General features: G+C 38.1%; 2 protein-coding genes across 2 annotated transcripts in view; both read right to left on the bottom strand.

Annotated features, from left to right (window-relative positions):
* LOC140755162 (contactin-4) overlaps positions 1-8,676 on the bottom strand; it is a 189,116-nt gene extending 180,440 nt beyond the window's left edge. The window contains exon 1 of the mRNA XM_073090372.1: positions 8,543-8,676. The gene's annotated coding sequence lies outside the window, so the exon portion shown is untranslated. The remainder of the gene's footprint in view (positions 1-8,542) is intronic.
* Positions 287-4,267, bottom strand: LOC140754979 (uncharacterized). The gene has a single exon (XM_073090140.1). The coding sequence runs from the start codon at positions 4,265-4,267 to the stop codon at positions 287-289; it is 3,981 nt and encodes a 1,326-aa protein (XP_072946241.1).
* Positions 8,677-26,621: the final 17,945 nt, after the last annotated feature.

Below are 26,621 nucleotides of genomic sequence, written 5' to 3'. Positions count from 1 at the left end.
TATCACATACAAATTATTTGAATATAGAACACAAATTTGAATATTGAACATACCGCCCACCAAGGGCAAGATGGACCTTGCCCTTTAATAACAAATTAACAATATTACGACAATTACGACCGCCCACCATAGAGAATCTAGGAAATACAAAGGTTAAATATTTACATAAAACTTTCTTAAATGAGTACCTTTAAAGCACTTGCACATACATAAACATTGTCCAGCAAAATTAGAATGTAGAATCTAATTTACTTATTATATTGTTACACATACAAAAAATATTAGTTTACTTTTCTATTGGTAAGAAACATAATTTCGACACAGGTCGTTTCAAAATTCCAGTTTTAGTTTTTAAAGATACAACTCTAACAACCTTGTCTTCTCCTGGATGAGTGGCAGTTATTAGACCATAAAGCCATCGGCATGGGGGCAAATGATCCTCCTTTATGACTACTACATCGCCCAGGGAAGGTTGTGATTGGCGATCAGTCCATTTATACCGATGTAAAAATTTAGTTAAGTATTCCTGCGACCACTGTCGCCAAAATGTTTGTAACATTCGTTGGGTATGTTGCCATCTCTTCAGACTGCTCACATTTGACTTTTCAAAATCATAATCAGGTGCTGCCACTGGTGGTTCACCTATTAAAAAGTGCCCTGGTGTTAATAACGTAAAATCATCTGGTTGGTCATTGAGAGCTAACATTGGCCGAGAATTGAGGCAGGCCTCTATTTGGGCTAGTACCGTGGCCATTTCTTCGTATGTCAGCGTCGAATTACCGACGACTCTCTTTAAATGGTATTTTACAGATTTCACACCAGCCTCCCACAAACCTCCAAAGTTGGGCGAATGAGGCGGTATGAAATGCCATTCGCAATGATTAATCGCCAGTGCTTCAGCTACCTCCTGATGCATACGCCTGTACTCATCAGAAGAACGTTTTTGTAACTCGGTTGCTGCCCCAACAAAATTGGTTCCATTGTCGCTCCATAACTGAGAGCAATTTCCTCGTCTGGCTACAAACCTCTTGAAAGCCTGCAAGAAGCCTTCCGTCGTTAGATCAGTCACAACTTCAAGATGTATGGCCCTAGTAGCCATACAAATAAATAAGCAGATATATCCCTTATGGGATTTATGACCTCTGCCCTTGGTCGTGCGGATTTGAATAGGCCCTGCGTAATCTACACCACTATGACTAAATGGACGAGTTGGGGTAACACGAGCAGCCGGCATTTGCCCCATCAACGGATTTCTAGTGACTGCTGAGTTTTTGACACAGGTTACGCATTGTCTGTTATGTGACTTTATTAATTGTTTTCCGCCCAATATCCAATACTTGCTTAGAATATATGCCAAAGTCAATTGTAGTCCACCATGAAGTGTTTGTTTGTGGGCATCAGAAATGATTAGTTCCGTCAGATGAGACTGCCTTGGTATTATTATTGGATGCTTCTTATTTATATTCAACCTTGAGTGTGACAGTCGACCTCCCACTCTTAATACACCATCGTTATCAAGAAATGGATTCAGTGTCTTAAGTTTGCTGCCTTTAGGTAAGTTTTTATTTTCTTTTACTAATTTAATTTCATCATTAAAGTTGTTCGATTGACATTCTTTAATCCAGATTGTTAATGTATCTCTTAATTCCTTCGCTGTAAGATAGTTTATAGTTATTTTAGGTCCTCTTGTTTTGTTGCAATTGACTATGAACCGCCTGCAATATGCCATGACTCGTACAGTTTTCGTTAACGAAGAATATTTATCCCATGTAGATTCTTCTAGCGTAGCACAGTGTGTTTTAAGTGCTTCCATTTCAGTCTGAACCTCTTTTGGTCTGAGATAGATGATAGGCTCACGAGATATAAAGTCTGGACCGTGAAACCATAACTGATTGTTCACCAGTTCCAAAGGGTGTAAACCTCGAGATGCTCCATCTGCAGGATTCTGTTTGGAAGATACGTGGCACCAGGTGGTTGGTTCCAAGTTATTGAGAATTTCTGACACTCGATTCGCCACAAAGACATTCCATTTGCTTGGATGGTCATTTAGCCAAGCTAGTACCACGGTCGAATCGGTCCATGCATGAATGTTGTGCTTCTCCACATTCATCACCTGTGCAACTTCCAACAACAATCTGGTAAGTAACACGGCACCGCATAGCTCTAACCTTGGAATGGAAACTACTTTTACAGGTGCAACTTTAGTCTTGGCCGTGACCAAGGTAACAGTCACCTTTCCTGCTGAGTCAAGTACACGGAGGTATACTGCCGCTGCGTATGCCACCTTAGATGCATCGCAGAAACCGTGAATCTCACGACAAATCTCGTTCACGTTCGTGCCATGCCATCTAGGTATACGTAATTTATTAAAGTTGGTCTGCTCTTCGCGGTAAGTCAACCATTCATTTAAGATATTGTCTGGTACCTTATCATCCCAATCAAGTGCCGCTAGCCAGAGCTTTTGAATTATGATTTTTGCTATTATTATGCTTGGTCCTACCCAACCTAGTGGGTCATAGAGACGAGATATATCTGATATAATTCTTCTTTTCGTTACAGGTTTTTTCAGCTCAGGCAGATTAACAACATAGCGAAAGGAGTCTTCACTTCGGTCCCAGGTAAGTCCCATTATTTTTGTAATATCATCTTCTTGTATTTTCAGGTTCCCAGTATTGTCCCCTTTTGTTTCTATACTTTTCATTACTTTTAACAGCTCATCGCTGTTACTGCGCCATTTTTGTAGTTCGAAACCTGCTTTGCTTAGTAGTTCGTTCATTTCCTTGTATACTGTTTTTCCTTCCTCGACGCTATTAACACCGGTCATTAAATCATCTACGTAGAAATGTTTGAGTATATTTTCAGCTGCTGAAGGATAATTTACACCGTGATCATGTGCTACTTGCTGAAGAGCCTTTACTGCCAAATAAGGCGCTGACGCCGTACCAAAGGTGACTCTGGTAAGTCGGTAACTTTTTATTTCTTCCTTATCATTTTCTCTCCAGAGTATGCGTTGACAATCAGCATCCCGCTGGTTGACCTTTATTTGCCGATACATTTTAGCTATGTCGGCTGACATACAAATGGGTGAAATCCTCCATTGCATCACAATGCACCTTAGTTCTGGTTGCAACTTGGGTCCAACCAGCAACTGATCGTTTAATGATAAATTATTTTTCCCTTTGCATGATGCATCGTAGACGATCCTTACTTTGGTAGTCTGTCTGTCATTTTTGACCACCGCGTGATGAGGCAAATAAATTGATTTATCATTATCAATCTCATCCTTAGGTACCACTTCCATGTGATCTAAGTGTAAGTACTCTTCAATTACTTCCTGATATGTTGCTTTCATTGTTTTGTTCTTGTTAAGACGATTTTCTAAAAGTTTCAGTCTTTTTTCAGCTATTTCCCGTGAAGCCGTTACTTCAGGAGTACCATTTCTGAATGGAAGACGTACGATATACCTGCCATCCTCATCCCTTTGAGTTGTTTCCTTGAAATATTGTTCACATCGTTTTTCATTATCTGTGAACATGGTTTCCTTAGGTTGCCGTTGGTCTGACTCAAGTTCCCAGAATCTTTTGAGCATGTCATTGCTTTCCGTGCAACAGTGCATAACTTGGATCTGCGAAATAGGATCATTTGATGGATTCACCATACCTGAGAGAATCCAACCGAAACTAGTAGCCTGTGCTATTAAATTACCAAACGGACCTTTCTTCATGCCTTCTTGTAGTATTTGACTGTATGTTTCTGCACCTAAAAGAAGGTCAATGTGATTTGGAACATCAAATTGTGGATCAGCTAAAACTAGTTCCTTTAATTCTGGCCAATCCAATTTTTCAACTTTTCTCGTAGGAAGAAGAGAAGTTATGTTTTTGAGGACATATGCCTTCACCGGAATCCTGACATCAGAATTAATCAAAGATTTGATTTCGATGGTAATCATCGCCTTGGAAATAATTTGCTTATCTCCACCAAGACCAGTTATTTTTCCTTTAATAAGAGTTTTATTTAAACCCAAATACTGTGCCGTAGACTCAGTGACAAAGGATGACTGCGACCCCTGGTCTAAGAGTGCGCGAACCTTGTATCCTACTCCGTTCCTGGAAGTAGCCTCCACTAGTGCTGTGGCGAGCAACACCTGTTGCTGAACTGTATCCTTTGCAAAACAAGATACTAATGGTGTTGGATTGGTTTCCCCATTAGCATTTCCTGAAGAAGAGGCAACATACCCGTTATTTTCATTGTTATTGTTGGTAACCATAGGACTCCTTCCCTTGGGATGCAGGAGCGAATGATGATTTCGTTTGCAAATGTAACACTTTACCTGAGACCGACAGTCCTTAGCCGAATGACTACCACCCATACAATTAAAACATATATTATTGTCAAAGACAAACTTACGCCTGGCATCTACACACTTTCTTTGGAACTCTTTACAAAAGCTCAGTTTGTGATCATTTGTACAATATGGACAAACAACATTTTTTACATGTAAAGATTTAATTTTGACAAGTTGGCTAACTGCAGGAGTTGGTTTGGTATTTAGAAATTCTAAAGCTCTAAACCTAGTCAATAAGAAATTCTTAAATTGATCATAAGTAGGCAATTCTTCACATAAACTAGCGATATTAAATTCCCACTGTCGACGAGTTTCTGGGTCTAACTTTAAAGTAAGAATATGTATGATTAAAATGTCCCAGCTCCTAATATCTATCCCTAAATTACTCAAGGTAGCTAAGCAATCATCAGTTGTATCGACAATAGACTTTAAACCGGTTGCGGACTCATTAATAAGATTCTTTTGACTTAACAATCGTTTTATTGCATGATTAGAAACAAATCGTTTGTTATCATAGCGTTTTGTAAGTAATTCCCAACATCGCTCAAAGTTTTCTTCTTGTATGGGAATGTGTCTAAGAATTTGTTCTGCTTCACCCACAAACAGCCCTTTAAATAATGCAATTTTTGAATGTTATCTATAGTACTGTTGTTTATAATTAACGATTTAAATAGTTCCTTAAACGAACACCATTCCGAATAACTTCCGGAGAACGATGGAATATTTATTTTGGGTAATTTAGCTATTGAGATTGGGGGAGCTGTATGAGATGGTGTACTATATTTTACTTGGAATTTTGATAACTGGCATTGCAGTTCACATTTGTAGTCTAAATAAATTTCCTCTACCTTGTCATACATCTCGCCAGTGACGTATATAGACTTTTTTAATACATCGGGTGGATAATTCTTAGCTAACTCCTCGTGTCCTAACATAAACCTTGACCACAACTGTTCTAAACCCTCTAACCTTCCATTTACGTATTCTAGTGTAATTCTTTCCTTAGGAGACTTTTTATAATTCAATTTACTTTTGTAAACACGTGCCGCTAAATCATTTTGTAAATTTATAATTGACTCCATCATGAACCAATAACCATAAATTAATAAGTATTAAACTTAATAATAATTAATAAGTAATAAGCATAAGTCAATAAAAACTACTTTCAGACAAAATTGCAAATTCAGAATGTTCAAATTTTACAAGTGTTTGACGTATTTATATTGCTCAGAAATCGGGCATAGATTTATATAATTTATATTAAATTTGTAATGTTCTATGTTCTAATATTAATTCAAAAAGTTTTTTAATATCACCAAAGATTTTTTTGTAATGTAAATTACTCACTATTTTCTTCGGTTTTACTTAACCTCATGTGATTTGATTCACACGACCTCGGGCTCCGCTGCCCGTTGTGTAGCCTCGGGCTCCGCTGCCCGTAGTGTAGCCTCGGGCTCCGCTGCCCGTAGTGTAGCCTCGGGCTCCGCTGCCCGTAGTGTAGCCTCGGGCTCCGCTGCCCGTAGTGTAGCCTCGGGCTCCGCTGCCCGTTGTGTAGCCTCGGGCTCCGCTGCCCGTAGTGTAGCCTCGGGCTCTACTGCCCGCCGAAGTTCAATTTCCTCGGGCTCCGCTGCCCGTCGAAGGTTGAACTGCCTCGGGCTCCGCTGCCCGTGGTCGTTGCAGTGCTCCGACAGCAACGCTCCCTGCTGCACCTCACCGCTGGCTCCGCCTGACAGTCACCTCCTCAGGAGACCGTCCGAATTGACAACCATCCACACTTGGTCGTCTGACTTGCGTTTGCGACAACAATCCGCTGCCCGCAAGTCCGTTGCTTCACAAAAAACCCTCCAGTCCAATCTTATAGAATAAGATGGATCCGGCTCGAAGGACCATGTTCGAACTCGGAGAGAGGTGAGGGGGTTGAGGGGTTGTTACTAACCACACTTGTAATAAAAACACACTTGTATGTTCCACTGAATATATTTTATTAAATTTACAAGCGGCCTCTTATAGTATCTACGAAAGGTTCTCAACAGCGTGATTCAACGGCTATTTTAGCAGCGCCATCTAGTTGAATATTACGGAACTATCACATACAAATTATTTGAATATAGAACACAAATTTGAATATTGAACACCATCATTGATTATGCGGACGTGTGTTATCCAGATCTAACTGAGAAACTTCTTGATAAGCTAGAGCGCCTTCTTAATAATTGTATCAGATTTATTTTCAACTTACGCAAATATGACCATATCTCCAATTATAGACGTCAGCTTAAATGGCTAACTATTCGTCAAAGGCACATCTCTAGAATTCTCTTGGTTCTGTATTCCATTTTACATGATCCATCAGGCATTATGTTTGCCCTTTCTGTTAGTGTTACAATAAATAAATAAATAAAAAAAAATCTCAGTGGTGCGACTCCGGCGGCATCAACGTAATACCTATATTTGAATATTAATAGCATTGTTAAACGCTGCTGTGTTGTTTGAAGGATTTGGTAAGGGACATATTAAAAAAACATACCCTTAAAAGTGGAATATAGCTAATAAACATTGATATTATAAGTTTCTTATTTCTAATAAGCATATAGTTTTGAAAAGAGGTACGAACGGAATTTGAACTTTAGACCTTCGTTTGGGAGGCAGAGCTCCAACTATGCTATCACTGTTTTGATGCTATAATGATATGATAATGTCATCATCATCAACCCATTACTGTCCCACTGCTAGGTCTCCTCTCAGAATGAGAAGGATTAGGCCATCCACCGCACTGGACAAGTAGACTATGATAATGTAAATGAATAGTAATATAAGTCACCATAGGTCACAGACTCATAAACGTTCGTTTGTTCCCAATACCAAATAGGTCAGCAGTGATGTCAATCATAAATGTGTTGCTGCCCCTGTGGGCACGTCAAAACTCCACACACGGCAATATATTTGCTTAAACATACCCTTCAAACTAGGACATAAATTCAAACAAAAATTGTTTGATGTCAAAAATTATAATTTTCTAGTATCCGTCGTTGGTACATTTCTGTCCCACTGCTGGGCAACGGTCTCAGTGCTTAGGATAGTCTACTAAAGGTTAGTTTAAATGATAGATATGACACCTTTCAGATTTTTTATAACAACCTTATGGAAATGCAAATATCCTCGCTTTATTGTTAAACAAGTGGTATTTAACTTATATATAAAATTATCGTGTCACAATGTTAGTTACCGTACTCCTCCGAAACGACTATACCGATTTTCACCAAATTTTATATGCATATTCAGTAGGTCTGAGAATCGGCTACTACCTTTTTTTTCATACCCCTAAGTGATAAGGGTTTTTCACCCTTAACATTTTTTTTATATGGCAACACAACGTTTGCCGGGACAGCTAGATAATTTATAATATGCACATTACTTCAAAAAATTTGTTGGACTCGATCATTGGACCTCAGATTTACTGGACTAAAATAGACTATCACAGTTAAGTTTTATTTTTACAAGTTAGAAATTCAAAATCAAATTCAATGTCTAATCATGAAGTAAGCACTTGCGTCATTTCATAAAAAAATAACAGTACAGGAAACCGTTTCTATCTCAATAAGCCTTAAACTATTCATAGCACTTTAAAACTCCTCATTAAACGAATAACTTATATAATTGTATAAGCAAGAAATATAAATTTGAAATTATTAATATATGTATTTTTAAACATAGTTATAAACAAAAATATTAATAATATTCATATTATATTACTATCCATTAATCAAATATGAAAATTATAAATAATCATATTCAATAATAATTTAAATAAGTAATTATATTTTTTAGTGTCATTATAACATATCATTATAATAATTGATATTTTACTAAATAACATATTTAATTGGACATACTTAACAGTGCTAGTTTATAATCCTAACATTAAGTATACCTAAGCATGTACTTTTTAGAACTAGAAAATGTTACCGGTTCTTCAAAGCCGTGTTTTCTTAAGAAAAAAATTTCAATACGTTTACATTTTAAAAATTGCAAGGACGAAAAAAATTGTCATATTTATACTAGAACCTAAAGAGAATAAATAATCCTTATAACTATGACCTTCGTATAAAAAATACAATTACGAAACCGCTAAATCAACCCAAAAACCACCAAAAATCAAATTGTACACGTTAAAACCGTTAAATTTCAAACACTTACCCCGTCACTTTGCGCACTGCATTTCACTTCACACTTTCGAATAAACACTTCACTTGTCCTTGAAACATTTACTTCATTACGACACTTCACTGCACTCGCGTGGGGCGGGCGGACGCAGCCTCTCCGTAGCTGACTCGGGCGCGCTCTAACCCCCACCAACAGAAGATAGTACGCATGCGTACTGAAAGGAATATAAATTTCGTATTTAGATCCGCGATGTGTCGTACGTTTGGTATTAGATGGAAATTCTGTCGACTGGAATACCAGTCTCTTCTGGAAGAAGGCATCTGAAATCTAGCAGATATATATGTAGTAACTTAAATATGCCAAAGTTCACTAGGCTTTTAGGCGTGGGTGGATAAATAATTGGATAGATAATATAAAAATGTCATGTTCAGTTTCAAATTATAAAGTTATTTACTACAAATATAAGGGTAAAGTTTAGTAGGCTTTTAAGAGTGGGTGGCTATCTAAATATAGAGTTTTTTGTCGAGAGAAAAGCAATTGTAATGTATTGAAAGCGGTAAAAGTTTCCTAGTTAGACACCTGATACATCCTACTTTCACACATATTAGCCTAATAACAGCATTGTCAAGTGCTGCTGTGTTCTGCTTTGAAGGGTGTGGTATGGGAGACATAGTTATCCGAGGCGTTCTACTTAAATCCTTAGGGGCAGCAACACATTTGTGGCTGACCTCAGGCAGACTGGTGTTGATTACAGAGGTGGTTGGCAGAAGACCCTTAGAAATCATGTTCTGCCTGATCGTTTACTATTGCTATATTCAAAAATAACTTTCTTATGGTAAACGGTCACGCTCATGGGTATGTCAGACAGCTCCGCAAAGAATTTTGTTGATGAGAGATACATGGACAATAAAATTGTAAACTATTGTATATAATAATATCTATGCTAAATAAGATAGAACTTCTACTGACAGATCAAAGATCCATTATTACCCCTGGGGACTTAATTAGAAAGCCTTATGTAAACAAGGTTTGTGGATTATCTCTCGCATTTCAAGGTTTTGTGTCATAGTTCACTGAAAACAATTTGTGACAAACAAACTCGAGGTATCTTATCATATGACAGTGGTTTACCCGCGGCTTCACTCACGATCAGATGTTTATGTTTCCTCCAGAAACGGTACTTCTTTGGGATAAATGGTACCTTATATACTTTTCTGATTTCCTGATTTACACATTTAGTGCAAAATTCGGTTATATATGTCAGACGTGAAAGTGCAGCAAAGAAGCAAACAAAGAAACGAACAAACACATAAGCAGTCAGATTTTTGTTATTGTGATACTTCTAGATACCCGCAAATTAATCTCTATGTATCTGTAAATAATAATAAAAATAAATAAATATGTAAGCACTAATCTTGAAAAGGGTTTAACCTATTTCGGTGAAAATTCTCTCAAAAAACAGCGTTACATAATCCAGTCTTACCCTAAAATTTACGACCAAAAACTAAAAACCCTTACGTGAAAAAATTTAATATATCGTCAAGATACTTCTATTTGCTTAACGAAGTATTTCAGGTTCTCACCTCACACGTAGGTACAACCCTTGACATATTTTTGGAATGTTCACTAATGATACATCTCATTATGATCGCGTGAATCGTATTCTTTTTGAATGATACTTGTGGCCAGGTATCATTTGTTAATGTAAAGAAATCTACTACAATACCCCGCTTTCCTCGGAACGTAGTTTTGATTCTTTTGTTGACTCCTTACTCTTTATCATTAAGAACAACCGCTTTTCTTCTGTGAGTTCTCTGTACGAAAGTTTGTTTCAATGTTTTATTTATGTCAGTGGTAAGAGAGGGTGCAGTTTGTTCTGCACTTTACCTGCTGGTATGTTGTCAATGACGATCATAGGCAGTTGTAATCGACTCCAAATAAAACTTGAAGTCTTATCGAAGATCGGTTATACTTGCGTTTCTTTCTTAGAAAACTTTGAAGGTAGAACACTTGGTAGTTCGACTTCGAAGACACAATAGCCACACTTTCCGTCTAATAACAGCAGTTTTAACTGCTGCTTTGTTCTGCTTTGAAGGGTGTAATAAGGGAGGTATACTTTACAGGTCTTAATCCCCTGAGGTAATAATACAGATCGACTCGTAGGAGTCTAATCTTACCTAAGGATGACCGATGTGCATAGGCAGCTACAGCCACTAACTATCACTCACTTACTACTTGTATATTAAATGAAAAAATCAAACTTCACCTGCACACCGTAACATTTAACACTACTGTTGTAAGTCCGTCTCCGGAGTCTAACTACGAGGGATCTTCCACCTTCAAGTCATTCAACTTTAAACATACGAACAAAATATATGTTCCAATCAGAATTATGCTACGTTCTTCAAATGAGAGTGATCTAAGTCAGAAATATAAATATAGCAGTGGTGCTTCCAAATGAAGAGTTACACTTAAATAATGCAGACAATATAAATATTCTCAAATCCATCAATGTCGCAACCATCGCTGGGCGTAGTAACGTCGACAGCGAAAATTACGATTTTGTTTTGTATCACTTCGCACCCTTATAAAGGTTTTTAGTACATTCGTATGTAAATTTGGCAATTTCGTTAAGTACAGCGACGTTTTGCGCAAAATTCCCTCGGAATGAAAAAGCCTGTGTTATTCACGGGATTCGGGTAAGCATCGGTTGACATATAGATTTTTGGTCTCTAATGTTCTGCGTTTCAAACTGAATATTTTAATGGAATTCTTGATTTTGATTTATATAACGGGTTTGGGGTTTTTAGTTAAATTTGTAAATGCTTAAAGGTTCTACCGTTTTGTGGTTCGACCCAAGCATCACGACCAAACCAATTTTTGCTTTGTAACAGCAATGTTAAGCGTGTGTGTTCTGGTTTGAAAGGTTTGGTAAGGAAGACATACTTATCCGCAACTGGGACTGATTTCAGGTACGAAGTTTTTTTTAGGTACGTCAGGTTTTCTGTTTTTTATAACATTAATCTCTAGTTATATTACTTTAGTCGGGCTCCGCACTTTCTTCAATCATTTGTTCAGAATTTCCAAAAAATGTGAATTCAAACCAAATCTCTCAATATGATTTTGCAAACCCAAATTTAATATCGAGAGGCCTAATATTACATTTATTATGCCCATTGATGCGTTATCTAATCTGATTCAAATTAAATGGCCGTTGGTGCGTTAAACAATATTGGCATTATGTTTTTATATTCCAATACTGCAGATTATTCGTCCATGTTTTCCTGGGGTTTCGGATTACCCTTGCAAATTGATGGAAATAAGTATAGGTGTACATCGAACCAGGAAACCTCTGTCGAAGTCCGATGAAGTTTCTCTTCGATCGAAATTTTTGAGTTCTTCTTTTCTAATACATTACTAAGGAATACAGGATCACATAGCAATGATAGCACAGACCTTAGAAGTCTGTGAATGGTAGTCTAGTGGTTGAAATTCGACCTTTCGATCGAGGCACGCACCTCTAATTTTTCAAAGTTATGTGTATATGAGTAATTAATTACCACTTGCTTAAACGGTAAAGGAAACATCGTGAGAAAACCTGAATACCTAAGACTTCTTTAAATAAAGTTCTCAAAGGTACGTAAATGAAGTCTGCCAATGATAAATTGTTAGGACTGTTAATTGGAGAAGAACAGTTCTCAAATAACGACCACGTGTAGGCAAAATGTGGACACTTCTGAAGAATGAAGGAAAGGACGCGACGAAACCAGAAAGTTCCAAATAAATGTTTTCAAATGCATGGGAAGTCTAATAATTCGCACTTGGTCAGCGCGATAGACTATGGGTCTGAGAGGAGACCAGTGCCCAGCAGGGTACAGTGTGTTGTCGACTAAGTGTGTAGATGCATTTAAGCTTATAAAGTTCTCCCATCTTTTCATAATCGCTCTAAATTTATGAATCCCTGGATTATTCCTGTTATTGTGGAAGATTGGATGTACCTTCAATTAAGCTCTGCTTCGTCATACGCCTCTGAAGTTATATTTTATGATGGTGCAAAATGCCTTGTCATTTTCACGCGTTGTTGTGTACAAGGCAGGTACTGTTGTGACGAAAAGTGCTTTTTAATTTGATACAAAACTTATTTAATATATCATTTTATATTGATTCGGAACAAAGTAGTCTCTACTCTTTCATGTTAGATCTGTACATTATTACTCACTATGTGTTCATATTTACATTCCGTTATAAATCCATTGCTACCTCATAAAATTAAGCTGGAATACTTTGTGTCTTCGTATGTCTGATCTATCACAACCTTCTAAACACACTACGTCACTGCTTAATATTTGTCATAAAGTACAAATAAATATGATGATGTTATCTCCGCAGGCAAACCATAAAGGTTTCTTCGATAACCTAACAAAAACCAAACTTCTTACAAAATATAACCCATAGTCACTTCCATAATTTAGACAAATCTAACGACACCTTATTTATATAAAATCCTTTAAGCAGTTTACACTGTAGGGTATTCCAAAGAATGAGACATTCATACATATGCACTAAAAACGTTAACCTGTGCAGTCGGATAAAAAGTTGTTAATTTTAAACATTTTTTCACACTAATTTCCAAAGCACTTTTCCACACAAGTGTACACATTTACCGCGCCTGGAGAATGACGGATGTTTAACGAGATTTAAAGCTTTAAAAGGATAATGACATAAGAGGCAGATCCGCTTGTTATGCGCCTGTCGCCTCGAATATGGATAAACGTGTTGTTTACACTGATTTTACTTGTATTGTGAAGATTCTCGTCAAAATATTTTATGACATAATCAGAAATAAGTAATCAGGCGTAGCGTAATCCCGCAGCTTGTGTATAACTTGTTTTGAAGGTAGAACCTTCTGTGGTTCGACTCCGGAAATACCACCGACAACCTTCGCCTAATAACAACAGTATTAAGAGCGTGCATTATACCTGATGGTATGTGGCTATTGCCACCCATAGACATCTGTAATCAACCTCAGATAAGATTAGATTCCCTTTACAGTCGGTCACAGATGCGCGCTACCCCTGACGACTAAGCTGGAATACCTCGAAAATACGTCTCCCTTACTATAAATTACTTACTATACATACCCTTCAAACCAGCGCCAGCAGCGCTTAACACTGATGTTATTAGGCAGAAATAGATGTGGCGGTGATGCTGCGGGAGTCGAAGTGCAAAGGTTTGTATCATTTTCAAAAACCAAAGGTATGACAGAGTAAATCTTCAAAGAGTTCTTCAACATTTCAATTTTAAAAGGCTTCTGTAAGAAAAAATGATCAATATCCATACATTCCTTGCCTTCTATATAACTTCCAGAAGTATCTAAACGGCAGTCTCGACAAATATGGACTCATTAGAACTTTCTGCCTCAAATCTGTTGAAGCCACAATTTAGTTAGAATTAGTTTGCTGGAGTCATTAGACGTCGCGCTGCGCTAAATGTCCAATTAGGTCACAAATATGATTCGTTACTTAAGTTCCAGAAGTGCACTTTACCACTTTTATTGAAATGTTCCCAATTAGTCAAAATTTTGAAAGTCAAATATGCTTTAGACATAGTTATTTTTGAGTTTCATGCTTACTTTCTCTAATGATTTGCACGAACTAAAATATTTATGGCAAATAGACTAGTATGGATTTCGAACTCCTAGATTAGAGGTTTTGGTTCGAATACATTACATATTGAAGGTGGTAGAACCCTTTGTGGTTCGATTCCGGCGGCCCACCGCCACACCTATTTCTACCTAATAACAGCAGCATTAGGCGCTGCTGTGTTCCGGTTTGAAGGGTGTGGTAAGGGAGACAGACTTTTCCGAGGAGTTCCAGCTTAGTCCTCAGGGGTAGCGGCGCATCTGTGGGCGACCTCAGGTAGGAATATCTAATCTGCGGTTAATTATTGATTTCCATGGGCGGCAGTAGCCACTTACTTAGGTGGACTGCATGCTGGTCTGCTACTCCTATATTATAAATAAAAAAAAATCAATTTATGTGAGTGTTAGAAATTAATACTAACAATAAGCTGACACTACCCGGGAGTTCTGTCATAATTGGGCAAGTGCAAGTCGAACTCTCATTTTCTGTCATGTGTCAAGACATAGAACGATTCTAAGATGGTAGAACACTCTGTGGTTCGACTCCGGGGGCACGATTACCACACCTATTTCTGCCTAATAAATAGTGGTAAGCGCTGCTGTATTCTGGTTTGAAGGGTGTGGTAAGAGAAACATACTTTTCTGAGACATTCCAGCGTAGTCCTCAGGGGTAGCGGCGCATCTGTGGCCTACCACAGATAGGAACCTAATCCTATATGGGTATCCACCGCGCTGGCCGAGTGCGTATTGGTAGACTTCACATACCTTTGAGATTTTTCTTTTTTTTTAAACTCAGGTATGCAGGTTTCCTCACAATGTTTTCCTTTACCGGTTAAGCAAGGGATAATTAATTTCTATTACCTACATATATTTTTTTTAAATCAGAGGCCTGAGATTTGACCCTCGGACCCCTCGATCGAGAGGCCGAGTTTCTTAACCACTAGGCTATCACTGTTGTTGGGCGGTTTGGTTTGGTGGCTATAACCAGTACCTATATCTACCTTAAGGCAAATTTCCACGCCTGTGTTATATAAAAGGGATAACATTACGAAGCGTTCCGACGTATCTTCAAAATAACAAACTTAAAGCGTTCCAGATATAAAGCATCCCTTAAGATAATAGGGTAGAATACACCTACCCTTTTTCTCTAATTGTTAAACTTTGCGTGGCATTTTATTGCACAACTTCAGCCATTGGTACGAGATGCTTGATATATTGTTGTTTTGGTCTTGTTGTTAGGTAAATTCCACACTAGGCGTTTGAAACGCGCGTATAAAACGCTCAACGAGAAAAATTTGAGCGTTTTATACGATTATTTATATTATGTCTTTAAACACCTCGATGATCTGCATATTTGGGCTGATCGGGTGAAAAGTATGCGTGGTAAGGGAGACATATTTATCCGAAGTGTTCCATCTTAATCCTCAGGGATAGCGGCGTATCTGTAACCGACTTCAGGTAGGAATATTTAATCCTATCTTCGTGTGATTTCCGGTGTCCATGGGCGGCAGTAGCCACATACCAGGGGGACTGCACGATCGTCTGTTACTCCTATATAATAAAAATATATAATCTGCATTTTTGGATTTTTACCATCAGGTGAAAAATAAGTACTACTTATCCCAGGGTTTTTTTTTACTTCGTTTCAGCGAGTTTATTCCATAATCCGTCAAAGAATTTCGGATCTGTCCACAAGTTCTCAGTTATTCACCGTCATTAGGATGCGATGAAACAACTGTCAAGTCCAATTTTTCGGATGAGGAGGGTTTAGCTGTCAAATTGTTATTATTTGTCAATCTCGTCTTAAACGGAAGTAGGAAATGTTCGAAGCTTTGGATTGAACTATGGATGAAGGTATAAAGATGGAACCATTTCTGGTTTGACTCTGAAGGCACCTATACTTGACCTGTTTATGTCCTATTATAGTAGTGTTCAACGCTGCTTTATTGTGGTTTGAGGTAAGGGTTGCGGTAAGGGAGACATACTAATTGAGGCGTTCCAGCTTGGTTCTTAAGGGCGGCAAAGCATCTGGCGGCAAGCCCTTAGATAGGCCTCATATTTTATTCGGGATGAATTACGATAATTAATTTATAATAATCTTATCGTTAGGAAGATATATAATAAGTGATGTTTAATTATTATTGTTAAACTTGCTTATTTGTATTCCTAACCCTTACTACGAACCCATATATATACATACATATATATATATATATACATACATATATATTCGGATCTGTGATCTGGGATCGGGTGTGTGATCTTATATATATATAAATATATGTATGGGTTCGTTTTAATGGGGAATATATCAGTATTAATATATCAATTATCATACGGTTCATGATACATATAAAAAATGAACTATTAAAGGTTTTACCTTCACACGTAAAGATTCCATTAAGGTTACCATTTATTTCATCTTATTTATTTATCCCTAAAGGACATACATTTGACACGAGAGTTAAGTCTTCATTAGGCGGCCATTTTCACGAAACACCCCCATTAATAACGTGAGCACCCTCTCCTTATCATGTGGTAATTGTTGGCCGATGTATCTCATGTGCTTAGGCTGAACACACACGTGCGATTATGCGAAAATAGTGCGTATATAAAAATATCTTTAATACAATTTACAAGAAACTTAAAAATATAGCAACAAACATAATTATTATAAATAGTTTAAAATGTTACTTTTATAAGATTTTAAAGATAATTAATAGTCTCAGATTGTAGTGTACGGGGGCGGAAACTAAGTTTTAACAGTTATAATGATGACATTAACCTAATAACTACTTAAAAATATCTGATAGTGTCACTGCTAATAGCATGATTCCCTGGGAAGTAAGTATACATCACAAAATAAAGGTAAATGCTCATTTATAGGAAAATACATTATTCTACTACTAATAAGAAAACCCCCCGCTGTATCGAAAAATATTAGGTATATAACCTTTTCTTCATTCTAATGTCTAATCTACACAATCGTATTGGTCCCAATCACGCTCGAATTTCTACACATTTAGCATATTGGGCTCCCCTACTATAAAGAGAATAGATTATAAAATGACATAAAAACCTTTAGTCGTGAGTCTGTTATTACCCTAACTCTGTAATGCGGTAAATGTGAAACGCAACACGATACGTTCTTGTACGTTTGAGGATAATGAAAATTGTTCTAACTAGTTATATTTGACACGCGTTGGGTTTATCTGTGTTAAAAAGTTATCTATTTATATTTATGGCATAGTAATAGCAAACGCAGCAAGGCAGTGATAGCCTAGTGGTTAAGAAACTCGGCCTCTCGATCGAGGGGTCCGAGGTTCAAATCCCAGGCAGGCACCTCTGATTTTTCAAAGTTATGTGCGTATTATCACTTGCTAAACGGTGAAGGAATACATCGTGAGGAAACCTGCATACCTGAGAGACTTATATTAAAAAAATCTCAAAGGTATGTGAAATCTTCCAATACGCACTTGGCCAGCGTGGTGGACTATGGCCTAATCCTTCTCATTATGAGAGGAGACCCGTGCCCAGCAGTGGGACAATAATGGGTTGACGATGAATATATTGCATCAAACGATAGTTAATTGCATCAGGCAGGACTAGAATAGGGCTACGGTATCCCCTGCCTGTCGTCAGCGGCGACTAAAAGGGGGCTTGCGTGGTTGCGGGCGGCAAGACTGGGGGGTCGAACCGTCCACCAAGCAACCCCGGGAAGAACGACGGTGGCGACGACGATATGTGGTCGTATACCGTCGTAAACACCAGATGGTGTGGGAGGAACCAAAAGTGCTCCCTCGGAGATCTCGGAGTTCACCAACAAGCGTTGAGGACGACCACCGGGGGGGTTTTAGTGCGGTAAAAATCCCACATAACCCGGCATCGCCCCCACGTCGTCGGGTACCTTTTCAAGGTTTCCCCCTCGAAAACAAAAAATAAGAAAAAGGCGTTCATTATCATCAACAACCCATTACTATCCCACTGCTGGGCACGGGTCTCCAGTCAGAGTGAGAATTAGGTCATAGTCCATCGCGCTGGTCAAGCGCGAATTGATACACAACACATGTGTTTCAAAACATTATTTTTAGATGTCTCAGTTGTGCAGGTTTCCTCGCAATGTTTTCCTTCACCGTTCACCAGACTTGATTGCTTGGGATTTGAACCTCGGACCCATCGATGAAGAGGTGAAGTTTCTTAACCACTAGGTTATAAAGAAGCTCAGAAGAAATTCCAAAAATACATTATATTCTACCATAATGATCTTCATTACAAAATACATTGGAAAAATCAAATAAAAATTCAAAGGAAGACTGAATATTCCAAAAATGTAAATATGGAAAAGTATACAAAAGTGTTAATACTAGATATCTAAATATATATAACTCAAAGGTGACTGACTGACATAGTGATCTATCAACGCACAGCCCAAACCACTGGACGGATCGGGCTGAAATTTGGCATGCAGGTAAATGTTATGACGTAGGCATTCGCTAAGAAAGGATTTTGATCAATTCTACCCCCAAGGGGATAAAATAGGGGATGAAAATATTACTTCGTAACGCGAGCGAAGCCGCAGGCAAAAGCTCGATGTTAATACAGAGCAATTACCAATATTGTGGTCTATATACGAATCAGTGTGGTTTGACTGTAACAGTTGTGACCTTGTTTCCTCGTTTTGTTTCATAAAAATGTAACTAAAGTTACATCTAACTATTTCAATTAAGCATGAGGCTCATCATATTACACCGTTGAGCTACAGAGAATTCATTTCATTTCACAGTCGATTAAATTCAAAAAGAAATTCGCTGAGATCCGAGCAAATCCGGGATCTTCTCGCAAATCCGCAGATCCGGACCAAACATGTTGCAGTAACGGCGAGGAGCGATAAAATATTGATTAATACCAAAGCGACAGCTGACATTGCATACGTTTGCCAACGTCGCTACAGCCACCAGTGTGAAGCGACGACTGCCGAACTTCGCAGCCCCTCGTCGACGACCGACGCCAACTGTTCCTCTGTTCTGTGCCTCTGTGCCTCTATTCGTTCCTAGCGATCGACGGTCTCGACAGTCTCGCGCGACACGACCACTCGCCAGTATTACCACCATTAATACCTGTAGTGTATAAATATAGGTATAGTCCGCGTAAAACTGCTAGTCCGCTCTGAATATAGAAATGAATCGCGTCGCCATAGCAAATTGTATAAATACACCTGCTCGCAACAACTTCAGAGCGGACTATCAGTTTGGCGCGGACTATTCAAGTACAGTACACTATGTATATGGTAAACTAAAGCACGAGTATTGTTGGGGCGTGCGGTAGTTGGGCGAATCTGGCGAAATCTAGTTTGTTGTCAGTTCTCTCTCACTCTCAGTTGGGATGTCATGCGGGTAGAACGTGTTGCGGACGGACTTTTATTATATTTGTACTAACCGAACCAAATGAAATTGAGGAAAGAAACATTTCCATCCTTCTACAAACTCTTGTGTTACCCCAAGGTAGCGAAGTGGCGAAAAGGTGGAAAAACCATAAAATTCCGTCATCGCTTACTGTTTATCTCTTTACGTGTGACAAGTAAAGTCACAGACCCAGATGATGCTAATAATCTTCCGGTCAAGATTACTTTAATTATCTCCACTTGACGTTTTATTAAATATTCCCGGATGTAATGAGTATATTTTATTTAAATTTAAATTTAAAAGGTTTTTAAATCTAGCACCAACTTCATGCTATAAGTCTATTCTACAACAACAACAATTGGTTCAAAAGATTCTATTTAGATTTTTAATACTTAACTACTACTTTTCTTTACTTATTATAGTATAGTATAGTATAGTATAGTATAGTATAGTATAGTATAGTATAGTATAGTATAGTATAGTATAGTATAGTATAGTATAGGAGTCGTAGAAGAAGTCGTAGAAAGGCATGCAATCCACCTGATGGTATGTGGCTACTGCCGCCCATGGGCATCGATAATCAACTCCCGATACGATCCAATTCCTACCTGAGTTTGGCTACATATGAGCCGCTACCCTTGAGAACAAAATTGGAATACCTCGGAAAAGTCTATGTCTCTTACCATATCATACCACACAGAAAGATAGTAAAAAAAAAAAAAGTTAAGCGATCCATTATTTTATACCACACTTGGTGGTATGGGAGCCTCCATGTGCGAGTTCGCCTCGTACTTGGCCAATTATTATATTTCTCATTCTATTTACTATCTTTCTCTAATTACTATCTTTAAACATACTCTGTAAAAAAATCAAGTGTCTATCTATTACGGTTTAAAAGTAAGTCCTGTGACAGACAGACAGATGGCCAGACAACGGCGGCTTAGTTATAGGGTTCAGTTTTTACCCTTGGGCACGGAACCCTAAAAAGTCATCGTTAATTATAATTAACATTAACATTATTATTTGCAGTGACAATAGCACCTAACTAATATTGGATTATCACCGTTAAACTGCTAAACATTACTAAACAATATTCATGGACTAATCCGATTGATCAGATTTGGTATTGTCCTATATTTCAGTGGAAATTGTTTTTGATAGTAAACCTACATTATAGTCAAATTGTTTATCCACGGCTTAGCATATTAGTCAATAGTTCTGAATAATTTAACGGTGTTTTGTGCATTTCATAACATCACAGTATGGAATAATATTGAAGCGTTAGTGTGAACGAGTACATAGCAATTTATCTACAAATGTAAGGTTTTGAAGGTTCAACTCCGGCGACACCATCGCCACATTAATTTCTGCCTTATAACAGTATTAAGCGCTGCTGTGCTCTGGTTTGGAAGGTGTGGTAAGGGAGACATACTTTTCCGAGGTGTTCCAGCTTAGTCCTCAGGAGTAGCGGCGCATTTGTGGCCGACCTCACATAGGAATATCTAATCCTATCTGGGGTTGATTACAGATGTCCATGGTGGACTGCATGCTCGTCAGCCACTCCTATATTATAAAAAAAAAAGAAAAAAGTAACTTTAAGGTGTTGGAACCCTTTATGCTCCGACTTCGAATGTACCACCGCCACATCTATTTCTGCCTAAAAACAGCAGTTTTAAGTGCTGCTATGATCTGGTTTGAAGGAAGTTTATCTCACTTATCACATCATGGGTATGGGTGGTCATCATAAACTTATTGGAGGCAATCCAACATAATCCTCGGAGATACCGGCGCATCATGTTCGACCTAATGTAGGATTTTAATCTTAAATAGGATTGATTGGTAATGTTCATGATCGGCAGTACCCTTACCAATAAGTAGACAGCATGCTCACTACTTCAATATAAAACATCACATACAGATTCTCGTATGAAAATAAAATATGATGAAGTATCCCCAAACAAAACCCCAATCGGAGCCCGGCCATAAGATGCTTACTGGGTCAATCAGATAGCCGAAAAGTTCCAAATACCCACCAATAAATTCAAAAGTTTCCCTCTTTATGTTCCCTATCTCGGATCGCGTTACGTTTAGTTTTTTGGTTTGCAATCATGTTGGAATTAAGATAATATATATGGTAGTTCAAGATAAGTTGTGCCTTTGGCATAAAGTTTTTTATATTTTATGAGAAGAAAATGAGTATGTCCATTTGATGGTGACTACTGCAACCCATGGGCCGTAATCAATCTTTTTTTTATAATATAGGAGCAGCAGACTAGCATGCAGTCCACCTGATGGTAAGTGGCTACTGCCGCCCATGGACATTTGTAATTAACCCCAGATAGGATTAGATATTCCCACCTGAGGTCGGCCACAGATGCGCCACTACCCTGAGGATTAAGCTGGAACGCCTGGGAAAAGTCTGTCTCCCGTACCACACCCTTCAAACCGGAACACAGCAGCGCCTAACACTGGTGTTATTAGGTAGAAATAGGTGTGGCGGTGGTGCCGCCCGAGTCGAATCACAAAAGGTTCTACCACCTTTAAATCTGTAATGAAATCCAGATAAAAAGCTTATTACCCTTGGGAACTACGTTAGATGGCCTCAGGTATATCACCTCACCACCCTCTTCGAACCGAAATAGCAGCACTTAACACTATTGTTATTAGTGTCAGTAGCAACGCATCTATGATCGACTTCAACTATAATTCCAATAAAAAATCCCACATAAGCTTTTGTCTCGTAAGATACTATGATACCTTTTAAAAATTTCCTTTCCATCATCAAAAAAAAATAATTCAAAATACACAAAAAAATCGCTGGTGTAATATTGTTAATCAATCCAGAATTCCATTTGGTTTGTTTGGAATTGACTATAAAGAAAATATTTCCAACACGGTTAAAACTGAATAATTTGATAAATATCTGAATTTCACTGTGAAATGCTTTATTGAGCTGTCAGATAATATTAAAACCGTTTGTTTTGCGTCACCATTTTCAACTACAAAGCCGATTCACATATAATCCCGTGTTTCAAACTATATCTCGTTTAATTTCAATATGGGAGTCTTTACATTTGAACGACGTAATTTTATAGATTCCGAGTATTATTTTTATATGTGTAATAACTGAGCCGTTAAACTTTGTAGCGCATCAAAATCAATTTATCAAACATATTTCATATAAAATAGAGCCTATGTTACTCGTAGATAATGTAGCTTTCGAATGGTGAAAGAATTTTCCTCTTTATAAAATTAGTGTAGATTTAACGATGAGGCAGATCAGCTATCCGATGAAGAGCAATTACCGTCGCCTATGGACTTTGAAGAAAAGCGTTAGATAGAATAGAATAATGCGTTTAGATTTATAATCTTAGTATTTATACTCGTCTTTTTGTGTGTCTACGATACAGAATCATATTGTGGGTCATACAGGGTGGGTAATACAGGGTCAAAGGTTCGATTCCCGACCGTAAATTTAAATTTAGATTTTTCTCGGTCTGGGTGTTACGTTTTGTATGTATCCTTGTAAGAGGTCACGAAAATAGAAAACATCATAATTGCTTAAAAAAGTATGCATCAAATATAGCAATTAATCATGTAATCTAACATTTAGTGATGATTATCATAGACATTTATAATCAACTGTATATAGAATTTCTATCAAAAATCAATCCCAGATGTATTAAAAATCGATACGAACAGATGTAAGGACACCCTAACAATCAGATTCCAGTTAATCCAGTACAATATCCATATTAATCTGAGCACGTCCTCGTTTTTGTTCGATCTACTAGACTATGATAAATGTATGACCTGTAGTGTAATATGTCGTTTACATTATCTTGTGGAGTGTGAAATGGGATTTTTCCAAAAAATAATTACGCGGTTTATTCTAGTGTCGTTGCCATGTGATCGTGTTGTAAGTGATAATGGTGCGTGGTGGAGGGTGCAGGGTTCAAATCCCAGGCTGAATGATGTATTAAGATTTGTATTCTGGGTCTGGGTATTATTGGGTGTTTCGTTGTGTGTCCACGACATACAATCATTGAGTGAGGTTATGAGAATCGAAGACGTGATATACGTTTAATATATGTGTCTGAAGTAACAAATAAGCATGCAGCTCTGATATGTGTTAATGGCTATCATAGACTTGTATAAACTATTTCATATACAAGTTCTGATAGAAGTATAGACTCTATCACGGATACGTTGAGAATCGATACGAACAGATGTAAGGACACCCTAACAATCATATTCCAGTTAATCCAGTACAATATCCATAGTAATCTGAGCACGTCCTCGTTTTTGTTCGATCTCCTAGACTATGATAAATGTATGTAGTGTCTAATATGTCGTTTACATTAGCTTGTGGAGTGTGAAATGGGATTTTTCCCAGAGATTCCCGTAACGATGAATTATGCTGACGTTGACATCTGAGCGTTCTCGGAAATAAGTCCCAGGTTCGATTACCACACAAAATGATGAATGTGATTTCTGTTTTGAGTCTATTTACTTATGTTCGTGGTACAGAATTATGTGGTCTATGTATACAGGGATCCAGCTTCGATCCCCGGAAAGACATCTTAAAAATCATCGTTTTTCATGTTTTTGCGACATATAATCCTAACGATTGGGAGTGTAGAACACTTCGTAACCTCTCACAAACAATTTATCGTACCAAAAGATTTTTTTTTTATAATATAGGAGTAGCAGACGAGCACGCAGTCCAGCTGATGGTAAGTGACTACTGCCTCCCATGGACAACTGTAATCAACCCCACATAGGATTAGATATTCCTACCTGAGGTCGGCCACAGATGCACCGCTACCCCTAAGGACTAAGCTGGAACGCCTCGGAAAAATATGTCTCCCTTAACACACCCTTTAAGACGGAACACAGCAGTGCCTATTACTGCTATTATTAGGTAGAAATAGGTGTGGCGGTGGTGCCGCCGAAGTCGAACCACAAAGGGGTCTACCACCTACAATTATTTTATATTTGATAGATATTTGAGCGGAACCCTGCTCTATATGCAGTTGGTTAATATCCATGAACGGCAGTGACCAAGTACCATAAGTTGGACTGCATACTCGTTTGCTATCAATCTTCAGAAAAGGAAGATAGCATAGTATAGTGACCCTAGATTACATTTTTACCGAGTTAGGACAAACGAACTTGATGCCCGGGGGACAGGCGTGATGGGATCATTTCCCAGTAATCGGGTAATCTCTGTTCAATGAAGGCCAATGCTATAATAATATAATAATATTGGTATGATTTCGATTGCTATGATCCAACATTTTTTCACGAAATAGATGTGCCAGGATACAGTACTCAGAAGAAATGAACTTTCTTCTGGGACCTGTACGAGGAAGGTGGTAGAACCCTTTGTGGTTCGACTCCTGCGGCACCACCGCTACTCCTATTTTTGCCTCATAACAGTAGTGTTAAACGCTGGTGTGTTCTAGTTTGAAGGTTGTGGTAAGGGAGACATACTTTTCCGAGGCGTTCCAGCTTAATCCTCGGGTGTAGCGGCGCATCTGCTGCCAACCTCGGGCAGGAATATCTAATCCTATCTGGTGTTGAATAAAGATGTCCATGGACGGCGGTGGCCGCTTACCATCAGATGGACTTCATGCTCTTCTGCTACACCCATATTATATAAAAAAATAATGGTGCCGCCGGAGTCGAACCACAGAGGGCTGTATAAATATTTCCCTTACATTCAACTGAATTCATTTGACAAGTGTGTAAACTCCATATTGTCTTGACATAATAGTACGAGAATTGACTGCATGATACTTATATCCGTCTGTTTTCTATTTAAAGAAACAGTTTTACTGCTTACTGTCAAAATAATTTTGAATAAATACTTGTTGACTTTGTTTTAAATGAAGCTGATCGCGAAAATATTTTTTTTTAATTCGGTAAAATTTAATTAAATAATTTATTTTTAACATAGCTTATGTCACTCGCACAGTTCAGACGAATTCAACGAGATCTCATCTCATCTATCTAAATATATATAACTCAAAGGTGACTGAGTGACATAGTGATCTATCAACGCACAGCCCAAACCACTGGACGGATCGGGCTGAAATTTGGCATGCAAGTAGATGTTATGACGTAGGCATCCGTTAAGCAAGGATTTTGATCAATTCTAACCCCAAGGGGATAAAATAGGGGATGAAAATATTTTCGTAACGCGAGCGAAGCCGCGGGCAAGAGCTCGTTTTATATAATTCCTTAAGCCTTTTTAGCTGTACGGCACGCTAAAGCATGAAATATACACACACATATGGACATAAACACTACGCAGTCGGCTCCTAGACTATACCACTCTACCAATTAATGTACACTTGACAGTTATTATTAAACAACGAGTTAGTATTGTTCCCGTCTGATACAACTAAACATAACACCATTAAGATATTACAATTTAATCGCATTCCAACAATATTGCTAATGGAATTTCCTATTGAAACTTTTGTACTATCATCACTTTACTTAATCAAATTGTATGTAAGCAACACAAGTAGAAAACTAAGCATGGCGATTAACAGATGTTAAATATCGATAAAAAAAATCCATAATATAAGAGTAGCAGACGAGCATGCAGTCCACCTAATGGTGTGTGGCTATTTCCACCCATGGACATCTGAATTTAATCCCAGCAAAAATTGTATTTCTACCTGAGGACAGATGCACCGCTACACCTGAGGACTAAGCTGGAACGCCCTGGAAAAGTTTTACCGCCCCTCCCCTTACACGCGGGTAAGGGTATTTGACGACCCTCGTGGCGGAGTAGTCACCATACTGGTCTGACGCGCAAAGGGTCCCGGGTTCGAACCCCGGCCAGACCGATATTTAAATGATCAATTTAGATTTCTATTTCTGAGTCTGGGTGTTTGTGTATTTGTCTCTGTGTGTGTCCATGGCACCCACGACACAGAGAATCCTAGTGTGGGGCTGTGAGTGTAGAAAGCGTTTATTATTATTATTTACCACACCCTTCAAACCAGGACACAGAATTTAGATCGTTTCTGATCTACAAAGCAACGACGGTAAT

The sequence above is a fragment of the Epargyreus clarus genome, unplaced genomic scaffold (assembly GCF_041222505.1).
Source record: "Epargyreus clarus isolate Ecla_fem2 unplaced genomic scaffold, WU_Ecla_fem_2.2 ptg000032l, whole genome shotgun sequence".
In the NCBI taxonomy this organism is placed as follows: Eukaryota; Metazoa; Arthropoda; class Insecta; order Lepidoptera; family Hesperiidae; genus Epargyreus; species Epargyreus clarus.
The sequence above is the reverse complement of the archived record's forward strand: the minus strand, read 5'-3'. Positions and strand labels throughout refer to the sequence as shown.

Coding starts and splice junctions, on each gene's coding strand:
- LOC140754979 (XM_073090140.1), bottom strand. CDS start 4,267: ATGGTTACCAACAATAACAATGAAAATAACGGGTATGTTGCCTCTTCT.